Source organism: Urocampus carinirostris, chromosome 18 (assembly GCF_059441175.1).
Source record: "Urocampus carinirostris isolate Australia breed hairy pipefish chromosome 18, RoL_Ucar_1.0, whole genome shotgun sequence".
Lineage (NCBI taxonomy): Eukaryota > Metazoa > Chordata > Actinopteri > Syngnathiformes > Syngnathidae > Urocampus > Urocampus carinirostris.
The window spans coordinates 12,057,435-12,070,034 of NC_142366.1; the positions used below are offsets into that span (position 1 = coordinate 12,057,435).

At 37.2% G+C, this 12,600-nt stretch overlaps 1 protein-coding gene across 2 annotated transcripts in view; it reads left to right on the forward strand.

Moving 5' to 3' along the window:
- The window catches only part of ptprn2 (protein tyrosine phosphatase receptor type N2), a 200,874-nt gene that overhangs the window by 17,458 nt on the left and 170,816 nt on the right, over positions 1 to 12,600 (forward strand). The window contains exons 2-3 of one of the 2 annotated variants that reach the window (XM_088322837.1): positions 4,700 to 4,750; positions 10,404 to 10,517. In XM_088322837.1, the coding sequence (XP_088178963.1) occupies positions 4,700 to 4,750; positions 10,404 to 10,517 (165 nt within the window). The remainder of the gene's footprint in view (positions 1 to 4,699; positions 4,751 to 10,403; positions 10,518 to 12,600) is intronic. The other variant, XM_088322838.1, reaches the window with a different exon arrangement.

Genomic DNA, 12,600 nt, shown 5'->3' on the forward strand with positions numbered 1-12,600 from the left:
TCTGGTGGTGCCCATCCCTCTCCATGTGGTGGTGCCCATCCCTCTCCATGTTTTAATCCGGTCTTGAACAGAGGACCTATCTATCGTATTTTAGGCAAATGTGCAAACGACTACACTCCAGAAACATGTGTTGTCTAACTCTAATCATAAAACAACGTTGTATCAAATTGGGCAAGAGAATCAGAACATTTTTTAACACAATTTAGGATTTTTTTTCTGTTCATCATTAAAATCCAATGTGCATAATTGATATCCCTGCTAGGTTTGATTTGGGCCTGGCTCGGGTTTAAAATCGCTATTTCTGATCACACTGTTGCCGTGGTGACTTAGCCATCTTTAATTCATGGCCCCTCTGTTGCCGGGCGGGCTGGCGGAGAGCGACCTGCAAGGGAATTTTGGAAAGCGGTCGGGTCCTCAATAGGGCCGGCCGGAACTAATGATTATTTTAATCTTCGTTGAATGCCGATTGACTTTTCGATCAAAATATTCAAAAATCAAATTTTTAATTTTTTTGTTCAGTCAAATTTTGAAGTTTAGGACGGATAGAAAAATAGTGCACAAAACAACAAAAAAATATAAATATAAAACAGTAAAAAATCCAAGTGTCTGTCAAAAACCTTAACAATAAACAAAATACATACAAGTGTATGCTATACACCTGCAAATGTGTAAGACTCTTTCTCTACCACCTTATCCAAAGATCATAATACAGTTGAATGTATCCTACAAAACAAAATGAAGAGCAATCAATTTCATCTTATGTGTAGCAAAATGTTTCATCCACAAAAAAAAATCAAAAAATGTAAACCCACTTTTCATAATTTTGTCTACAAACGTTTTTTTTTGTTTTTGTTTAAATCTTTGAATATGATAAACATTCTTAATGTGAAAATGATATATAATATGCCTAAGAATATTTCCCTGTGTTGAGTTGAAGATGCAATAATTATTATTTAGCTTTTTACTTTATTTTATTTAACCCCTTTTTTCCCCACTCTGTATTTCTGCAGTACTGTCTGCTCCCTAAAAAGTGTTAACTTTGCAGTGTTTGACTGTTTCTTGCCAATTTTGTTTGCATTCATGCAATTTTTAAATAAAAAAAAATAGTAATATTAAAAAAAATGTGGAAGCCTTTTTTTTAATCAAAACTGTCTCAAGGCACTCTCTGCCAGACCGAAGTGGTACTACGACACTCCAAATCATTAACAAATTTCTATGCATGTATTTGCATTGATTCAATGTGCTTAGTGGCTCATAAATTGCAACAAATTGTTGCTGAAATTAGTTGCCAACACTTATCGATGCGTTGTTGCAGCCTTTGTCCTCAATGTGTTTCTTGGTTGTGATGTTTTGACCATTTGGTATTTGGACACAAGGCCGGAATGGGCGCCTTTTTCAGCCTGGGAGTCTTATACCCAAAGCCACTTAGCTATAGGGGAGAAATTTGAATGAATGGAACAGCAACAAGCTCTTATGATGCATTATTATTAGGAGGAAATCCAGGTATACAGGACTGTCTCAGAAAACTAGAATATTGTGATGAAGTTCTTTATTTTCTGTAATGCAATTAAAAAAACAAAAATGTCATACATTCTGGATTCATTACACATCAACTGAACTATTTCAAGCCTTTTATTATTTGAATATTGCTGATTTTGGCTTACAGCTGAAAAAAACTCAAAAATCCTATCTCAAAATATTAGAATACTTCCTCAGACAAAGTAAAAAAATAATTTTATAACAGCAAAACTAAATCAAACATTTGAAAATGTCCATTGATGCACTCAGTACTTGGTTGGGAATCCTTTTGCACGGATTACTGCATCAATCCGGCGTGGCATGGAGGCAATCAGCCTGTGGCATTGTTGAGGTGTTATTTATGCCCAGGATGCTTCGATAGCGGCCTTCAGCTCATTTGCATTTGTAGGTCTGGTGTCTTTCATCTTCTTCTTAACTATACCCCACAAATTCTCGATGGGGTTCAGGTCAGGGGAATTAGCTGGCCAATCAAGGACAGTGATGCCATGGTCAGTGCACCAGTTACTGGTGGTTTTGGCACTGTGGGCAGGTGCCAGATCATGCTGGAAAATGAAATCCTCATCTCCATAGAGCTTTTCAGCAGATGGAAGCATGTAGTGCTCTAAAATCTCGTGGTACACAGTTGCATTTACTCTGGACTTGATGAAACACAGTGGACCAACACCAGCAGCTGACATGGCTCCCCAAACCATTGCTGACTGTGGGAACTTCACACTGGATTTCAAGCAACTTGGATTTTGCTCCTCTCCAGCCCTTCTCCAGACTCTGGCGGCTTGACTTCCAAATGAAATGCAAAACTTGCTTTCGTCTGAAAAGAGGACTTTGGACCACTCTGCAACTGTCCAGTGCTTCTTCTCCATAGCCCAAGTCAGACGCTTCTTCCGTTGTCTTGAGTTCAGAAGTGGCTTGACCATGGGAATACGGCTATTGTAGCCCATTCCCCGGACACGTCTGTGAACTGTGGCTTTTGATACCTGGACTCCAGCTTCAGCCCACTGTCTTAGTGTCTTAGTAGGCTATTGAAAACATCAACATCCTCCTAAGTAAAGCTCAGATCTCTGCAAAGGCCTTCAAATTTTCCTGAGACAGGGAGCTTCTTAGTCTAGTTTTCACACATTTTAAAGCAGAGCTTTTTCTTGTTTTCTACCTTTTTTATCTCTTTCCCCTTTCCCCCAAGCTTTTTTTCTACCCTCATTCCCCTTTCTTTTTTTGACACCTTTTACCTTCCTTTTACTTTCTTTTGTACTTTTCCTTGCATTCTTTTGATTCTTCTGGCCTTTTACCTTCTTTTTCTTCCCTCATCATTTTTTCCTTCTTTTTTTCTCCATTTTTACGTTTATTTTGTTTTTTTCTTCTGTTGTTTAATTGTTTTCATTGTTGTTTTTTCTTCCATTTTTAGCTTTATTTGTCCCCCCCAAAGTAATGATGTGCATAATGTCACATAATATTTTTAATATATTTATAAAATCAACAAAAACGTTCCGAGGAGGCTTAGTGTCCAATAAATGAATTGTATCCTTTAAATAATTTTATTGAGCCAAACCGAAAAAAACGCTTCTCAAAAAAGAGATGGCAATCCCGACACTACGAGCTTATGTGATTGAGAGGAGCTACTCGGTAAATGGTGTTTTCTGCTAAATTCTGCAAACACATAGCACAACACAGATGATGGGAAAAAGTGCATAATGAGTGAAATGAATAATGACAGTCCCTCTTTTAATGTGTTTCTATTCCTGGCTTTTTAAGCCCCACCTATCTTATTTTTGCCCTCCATTGTACCTGAATCATATAATTTGCGCTGCTCTGTGTTTATTTCACAGCTAGAGAAAGAACAAGTAGTGGTTGGCCAAACAATTTGTGAGGGGAGAATTGCCCCCAGATGGTAAAACTCACTCTATCTGGTACGATGTTGGGGTTCCGCTAAATGTGGCCAAATAGCTGACTAGAGAATGAATGCACGTGTAAGGTTAGATAGTATACACGTTAAAATCATTTTCTCATCCAGCCAGCCCAAACTCCACCTTGACATGAGGCGCTCCTTCGGGAAATCTCCCGTTCTTCCTGATTAGATAGATAGATAGATAGATACTTTGTTCATCCCCGAAGGGAAATTCACATTTAGTCACTCTGGCATTGTGTGGACATTGTTTTAGTCTGGATGTGTCATTAAGCTATTGACTGGGTAATTGTTTGTCCACCTGCGTTCTTTATATCTAATCAGCAGCATCAACCAAAATTACATTTTAATTGAAAGGCACGATTTGTAATCATTTCTGCCGTGGCGTCGGGGAAAGAGGATGTGTCTTTGATCGGTTTGACGCTTTATTTAATGGAAGGTCGTGATTAATATTGAGAGCTGACGTGCTCTTCGGTTGAATTAAGGCAAAAAGTGATAAGGAGGTAAAGTAGGCCTGCCGCTCTACAATATGCAAATTAAGAATTAAAAACCACTCCGGGCGTTTGATTTTTTTACTCAAGTGTGCATTTTTAAGCACTTTTCAAAAATATCTACTCTATTTTCTAGCCAGTCAGCAGCTATTCGTTTTTTTACCTTTTTTAATGACACTCCATTCAGGACATTGGCCAGAAGCACTGCCTATCCCATGCAAAAAACATTCACTCTGCTAGCCTCTGGGAAGAGGTACTGCAGTGTGCGGTGCAGGACCACCAGGCTCCGCAATAGTCTTGTCCCCCTGGCCATTAGACTGTTAAATGGTCAATCTAACATATAGTTAACTTAAATCTAAACGGCTGCTAATCTGACTTTTGCACTACTGGCAGTTTTTTTTATAGCTTGCCACTCCTTGCACATTGCTCTCTGCACTATTGTAATTACAGCGTTATTGTTACAGTGTTAATGTTACTGTGTACCTGACTTGTTAACCTGACTGCCCATATAGCACATCTGGTTAGCTACTCTTCTTGCACTATCGGCACTATGGTAAAATACTACACGTAGCCAAAATACAATACAACATTATTTATATCTGTACATTCAAGGAAACTGTGGGGGTCAGATGCATCGACATTTCGTTCTGTATACACGTGTACTAGAATGACAATAAAGTAGATCTGAATCTGAATCTGAATCTGACATCAAAGTATGTTTTTAATTGAAATATAAAACAAATAATGCACTACTTATTTCGTTTTTTTTCAGGTTGCTTGTTCGAGGACGACCTCTGTCAAGCTTACGAATTCTGTGTCAATGGTGAGTACCTTCATATGGAATTCAGATATTTTTAAAGATAAGAAAATGGCATAAAATTAATAATATGAAACGTTCAATGACAAAACAATCAATACTAGATCAGGCAAAGTACAGCATAAATTTGATAGTAATAGGCTATTTCGAATAAGAACAAAACCAAAATAAATAAAAAATTCCAATCACTATTACTAGCTTATCAAAAAAACTTTTGTCAGTAATAAACCCTGCAAATAAAAATGTTGAACATTTTTAAGAGTTACTCGACTGTGAAATGAAAATAATAGTGTACAATAAATTAATTCATTTTTTAAAAATAATTTGGAGATTATGGCATTATATTTTAGGGTATAATATAATAAAGGTGTAAAAATATTAATATTATCCATCCATCCATTATCATCTGCGCCGCTTATCGCAGGGATGCTGGAGCCCATCACAGCTATCTTCGGGCAGAGGGACACCCTGAAATGGTTGAATATTAATATCAGTATTTCTGTAATTATTCAGAAATTTTTCATATATGCATATATATTATTAATCCATCATTATATTTATAAAGCATTAATTGGTTGTAATGATATTTACAGGGTCCGTACGGGTGGTTGAAGTCCTTGAAAATGCTTGAGATTTATTGTTGTTTTCAAGGTTTGAAAAGTGCTAGAATTTTGGGTGAAGTGCTTGTAAATGTTTAAATTTGTTGCCATTTTTTTCGACAGTCTAACTCGATGGACAAGGGATTGAATTGAGAAAAATTAAATGAAAGATGAAAAAAGCCCAATTATCAGAGTGTGTCTTAGAAATGCACGTACTTGCACATGCATCATGATTAAGCTGACAAAGGCTACAATGAGGACACAAGCCAGGAGCTAGTGGCTGAGCATAAATAAGTACCAACTTCTGTACAGCTCCTTTAAACTTAAGACAAATTGACTTTCCTTGGCTTGGACCCGCCTTAAATACATTATTAGTCTTGGTGGGATCAATAATAAGTATAATGATTATGACAATTAATCTTTAACTGTTATTATAAACAATATAATAATGTATGATTTATTCGTTGAATTTTACGGGAGAAAATGGAAAATTGGCTTTGAAAGTCCCACTAAGTGCTTAAATTTCACCATAAAAAAAGTGTACGAAACCTATATTTAGTAAAAAATAAATATAAGTTCGTGTATGACATATTTCAAGCTAAAAATACAATACTAAACTGGGCTAATTGAGGTTGATACGATGGATAAAACCGCTCGATTGTAAAATGTACCTAGTTAAATCTGTCAATGCTTTTGCTTACAATTAAAAAAAATGACCTCAAAAATGTACCTTGTTTACATGAATTCAAAACATTTTCATTTGTGGGGTAAAGTTCTCTTTTCTTGTTGAATTTTCAATATGTCTGTTCTGCCAGGAAAAAAAGTGGAACAGGGGCATATGTTTTAAGTATTGTCATTATAGTATTGTACATTTTTTGTGTTAGTTTACTGTTTCCTTTTGTTAATTAATGACTGATGCTGTTTTTCCGTGCTGTTCCTGAAAAGCCACGTACAAACAAACCCAATTTGTAGGCTGCCGTTTTTTGTAGTTGCGTTTTCAGTGACATCGCCGATGATAAAGATGCAGCAAGATCTACTTTGGTTGCCCAGCAACCCAACATCACTGGGGTCTGCCATTTTACGTCCCTGAAACGCAACATTGATGTCACACACACAAAAAAATATTATTCCTTGTTTGCCAAAGACTGAGCCAGACTGAAAATGACCTAACACGTTCAATATTTGGTGTGATGGGTTTCCACGGCAACGGGGCTTTCGGACGGTCATGTCAGGGAACGCCCTTTGCTCACTCACTTCATGTTGATTTTTAAAGACATTTTCATTCGCTGATGACTGCTTTAATCTTCAAATTTATATTTGTTTGTACCGGAGACAAGCGATGATTTTTTAAGAGACGTTGCGTACAACACAATCAATGAGACCAGACAGACTGTGATGTCGAGCGCAGATAAAGAGAGCTGTCTGCGTTCGTGTGATTGATGATGTGCTGCTTATTAAATCATCGGATTCTTGTGTCTCGGATGTAATTGAGGTTATTTCTAAAAAACAACTTGAAGGTTCATTCTGGTGCTTATGCTTGCAGCTAGCATGTTAACAACCTGTTAGCGTAATATTGATTCCGGATTCAACAGTACAATTTATTTAGTTTACTGTCATTAAGGTTAAAAATTAACCAATACTTTGATCAATCGAGCATTTTATGATTTATTCAAATTATTATTTTATTTCATTATTTTAAAGAAACGAATGTAAAACGCCATTTTGGGGGGGCTTTTAAGAATGAGACAATTTCTTTGAGTTGATTCAATTCAGACCCACACCCTTTTTTTCCAACAATGTTGACCACAATTTTAAACAAAACTACTACCAGCTTATTCTGTTTAAAACAATCCAAATAAATATCTAATTTAGATGGACCTTTTTTCAGGCATTCAATTCTCACCTTTAGGATAAATTCACAGTTTTTAAGTCAAAAAAAGATGACTTAGGTGAATTTTACATGTATTTTTGTCTTGAGAGATTTTCACAGATTTAATCTGAGTTTTGAGGTGGTGCATTTGATTGATAATCAGTATAGTTTGCGGAGGCAGGAGCACTGTATTTGTTCGTGTAACGCACATTAAATTTGATATCATCATCACATTATTTTTATACTGGTACTAGAGAGGCAGCACGGCGGAACAGTGGTTAGCGTGTGGCACAGTTCTAAGGTCATGAGATCGAAACTCCTGTGTGGAGTTGGCATGTTCTCCCCGTGATTGCGTGGATTTCCTCTGGGCACTCTGGCTTCCTCCCACATTCCAAAAACATGCATGTTAGGATAATTGGCCGGTCTAAATTGTCCCTAGGTGTGACTGAGCGAGTGAGTTGTCTGTCTCTGTGTGCTCTGCGACTGGCTGACAACTAGTTCAGGGTGTCCCCAGCCCAATGTCCGAAGATGGCTGGGATGGGCTCCAGCACCCCCACGACCCTACTGAGGATGAACGGTGCAGATAATGGATGGATGGATGGTACCAGAAAAGAATGTTTGAGAATGAAACAAAGTTGTCCTGAAAGATACAAAAAAATGCCAAAAAACATGACGAGGGAAGCAACTCTTTGGTATATTGATGATGAATCGGACATTAAAAGGACATACAATAAATACATTGTAAAGTTTATGTTGGTGTGTTGTTCATAGTTGTCAATAGCTGATTTGAATCATAGCCATAACGTTTGTCACTTTCAATACTTGGTTTGAGATGAGTTGCTTTTTAAGCCCAATTTCATGCCTATGTGATACAATGTTGGGGATTTGACTAATAAATAAAAATACACAATTTTAGGGGAGTTATTTCCCACATATTAAAAGATTGACCTGAGTTTGAAAAATGTATTTAAAAAAAATATAAATGTGTAAGAAAATTTTAATTGGGATGGCTGTTTTTTTTACTAACTCGAGCTTTTATGTATCTAAATTTAAAACTCTGATTTTATGTAAAGCCCTGCAATTCCTTTCCACTTTTTATTTTAAAATTACTTTCAACACAGGTGAATGGATTCAAAGCTGTGATCAATACCAACACCCGCTAGAGCATTTGCATTTCCCGTACAGTGTGGGCTTTAATGCCCCTGGGCGATGGGAGAGAGTTGACCACAAAATCAATAAAACACTGCTGGTTAATTGTTTATAAGTTGTCCGGGTTGTGCACTTTGGGGAGGTAACACTTAACGCTATCCACTGGAATTGAGCTTATAAAAGTAGAAAGCCAAAGAGTCTCAGGAGAAATTTGAAGAAAATTAAATATCTTTCTGTAAGCTCACGAGTTCAGTGGCTAATCGAATATTAAACACTATATGGCAGGGTTCACAACACTTTGTGTTACTTACTATGAAGAGATACCAGTTTGATGGAATGATCTTTATCATGTACTGTATTTTCCCCACTATTAGGGACGCCGGATTATAAATCAAATCAAATCAAATTTATTTGTAAAGCATTTCTCAGGCAAAAAAATGGCCACTTAAAGTGCTGTATAAAAACACAGCATACACAAGACTGTAAAATCCCCACTATTATACCAACCCTCTCCCGCCCCTAAAACCCTAAACAACTCATAAACATGCGCACACAATTGTCAAAATCAAATCAATAATAAGTAGTGATAGAGATGAAATATGATATGACTATGGCAAGGCACAGACTCACCATGTGAGGAAAGGGACCTGTGGGAGGCTTATCCACACTGATAGGGATTGGAGCCAATGGCCTCTGAATTCAAGCCATTGAACCACACCGTACCAGTGTGATACCCCCAATTGAAGAAACACTAAAATATAAAAACAGAAATGAAAAATATAAACAACTGCGTAGTAAAACATAAAAATATGTAATAAAATAGAATATAATAGCGTTGTGTGGTACCCTTACTTACTCAAGGAAAGGCAGTCTCTAAAAATAAAGTATTATACAGTAAAAGATTAGAAGTTAAACAGATAACAAATAAAAATGATTAATTAAAAGCCATAAGGTGCACCCTTTAAAAATAGTCTTGTCATACTTTTTTCATATATAAGGTGGACTGGACTATAAGATGCATGGTATAAAAACTACAGTAGGAGATACTGTTATTTTTCGTATATAACCATTGCGTATTTTCACATACAGTATTGATAAATGTCATTGACCTTAATCGCAAAACATTGTATAGGAAATTGAGAGCGCTGAAACCTAACCGATGACGCACTATTTTTACTCACGTTGCCATAAACGAATGTTCGAGAATGGGGGAAAAAAAAGTTTGCCTGATATATGAATAAACTGATGATGAATCTGACATAACTTATTCCTGTTTATTTCATTCATTAACATTTGTTTCTGGCACCGTGAATGAAAAAAATAGTGTGATAACAAAATGGAATCCCTTTTTGCATGTTATCTGTATCAGTAGTGGTCTAGCCATAAAGCTCTCATTTCCACGACACGTTGCATGCAATGCTTTGCAACTTTGGTCGGGGTTTTTTATCGATTGAACAATCATGGCACAGATACGCTAGTGTACCGTAAAACGTTATGTAGTAACACACACATATAAATTCTGTGTGCATTTCCAATCTTATCCACTGTATGTTGCGTTGTATAATGCCGCCTGGGTTATAGCGCAATGTCAATTTTTTTGCCAATTTCGAGTTTTCAGGTGCACTTTTATAGTAGGAAAAAACAGTAAGTACTATGTAGTTACTATGTTTTTATTCGTTTTTTTTGTTGCTGTTTTTATTTTATTTATTTATTTTTAATTTTGTGACAATCCATTTTCATCCCGTCAGGCGGATGAAATTATACTCGTCTTTATTACATTTAAACTGCTTGTAGAAGTCCCAGGCGGCAGGCTCATCCAATACATAGAGTTGGCTCAGGTTGCCTAGCGACCCGAATCGAGCCAGGCTGATGTACGAGATTAGAAGAGTACCCCCCGCCCTCCTTTCCACCAACACAACCCCTTGATAAAGTCATCACAATCGCCAAAGGAGGTGCTTATCGGGAGAAAATGTCACATCATAGGGAAGTCTCGTTTTGAAATTCTGTCTGCACACTTTCACGTTTTTATTCTGTTGCACAGATGGAGTCTTCGGGAGATGCGAGGAGCTGGCTGGGGCAGATTTGAGCACCTATGACGTGTCTTCCTCTGGCCTGCTACGCCTCAGGACGCTTTTGAAGAAGCTAGCTCATAGAGGTACATGTTAACATGTAGCAAGATGACCACTGAAGTAGAGAACAAGTGATGGGGACGTGACCTCATAAAGAAAGTTGCCTGTGTCAAATAATGTTTCTAACATACTATAAAAGGCGGATTATAAACACTAAAGGGCTTCTTATATACCAGGGGTCTCAAAATCATTTTACCCCAGGGGCCGCATGGTAGAAAAAAAAAACATTTTCACGGGGGCCAGGTCTGGGGTTCTTTTTGGAGGCTCACAATAGAATTATGCTTCAGAGATGTGCGATTCAATTAGCAAACTGTTGTAGGTTTTGTTTCCTATATATTTTTTTCCTTTACTAAGATTTAATCTTTTATAGTATTTATCTACTATCATATTGCCTTAAAATTAATTATAGTCAAATATCAATGGGATGGGTTTCCTCACTGTTCTCTGATTGATCAATCGTAGTTCGCAAATACAGCTATAAAGGGTGCTTTGCGAGTGCCCCGTGCTTTGGCGACATCTAGCGGACTTATAGAAAACATAGGTCGTTCTAATACTGTATTTTTAATTTGTTTTTGTACACAAATGGAAAGATAATACTTTAATTGAGCAAAGATTCATAGCAAAAGGTAAATTGTTTAGAATAATTTAAGATTTTCTTTAAACTAAAATAAGAAAAATAATACTTATAATGAACATTAGTATTTTGATTATTCAATCAGAAAATTATGAATTCTAAAAATGGGGCAATACTGTAAATTGTTTTTTCCTCTTTCAAATATTGTGTGCTGGCCGTGACCGAGTTCAGCAATTAATGGTTGCACATTTAATTCTCAGTCAAACTTTATCATTCATATGCAAAAGTATTTTTAAATGGAATCCTAAATACAATTGTTGATTTTCATAATGGCAGCACGGCGGCACAGTGGTTAGCGCGTGTGTGCCGCAATTCTGAGGTCATGAGACTGCACCTCCTGTGTGGAGTTTGCATGTTCTCCCCGTGCTTGCGTGTGTTTCCTCCCACATTCCAAAAACATGCATTTCAGGTTAATTGGCCGGGTCAAATTATTCCTATGTGGGAATGAGCGAATGAGTGTCTGTCCCTGTGTCCACTGCGACTGGCTGGCAACCAGTTCAGGGTGTCCCCTACCCACTGCCCGAAAATAGCTGGGATGGGCACCGGCACCCCCGCGACCCTACTGAGGATAAGCGGTGCAGATGGATGGATTTTCATTGTACATGCATTGTTTTTTTTCAAATGTAAGCCCTTATTCGCTGGCGACCATTTTAGTAATCTCTTTTCTCCCCATATAAACTATACTGCTGCCAGTGTCAGGACTAACGTGTTTCAAACGAACACATTCGGTAAACACAATTGCTTTTCTCCATAACAAGTACTTCTAATGCGTTTTCAATAAAATATTGTAACTCAACCAGTGTTCATTTTACCTCTGAAAAGTGATGCGTCCCGGGGACTCGCATGCTCAAAAATCTATGGGTCCAAACAGATCTATGGGTCCCCAAAATTTAGTGTTATCGAGGTTGAAATCGTAAATCGGCGACAAATATATAATATAAATCTACATATTCATCCAGTTTTAATCAGCAAATTATTAATTCATTTTCTGCATCAAATCACTGTTGGTAATATACCGATTAAAGGAATAACTACAAACCTGTCTTTTTTTTTATTTTCTCCTTTTATACTTCCTTTTTTTCTTAACTTCTTTATACAACATAATTCGTAATATCAATCATTAAAGGAAGTGTGCCGTTTGAGAGCTGGCTTTTTTTAACGAGTTGAGCCAAAAAAGACGGACTTCCTTTCACTACACAACGAGATCTCGTTGGCCGAGATCGGCGTACAGACGAAAACTCGAACCGCGAGACCAAAACAACAATGGCGGATCTGCCTGAAGAAAAGTTTGGAGTGCAGTAAATCTTTGTTAAAAAAAAAGTAATCGGGTAATAATGACAATTTCGTGGCAAAAAGGTTGCGTCCCGGGGATGCATGTTGATTTGAGACTATGCGTCCCCAGCAAAAATGATGCGTCTAGGATGCGGGCAAACGAGAACACTGCTCAACTGTCATTTACAACAAGCTGTGACACT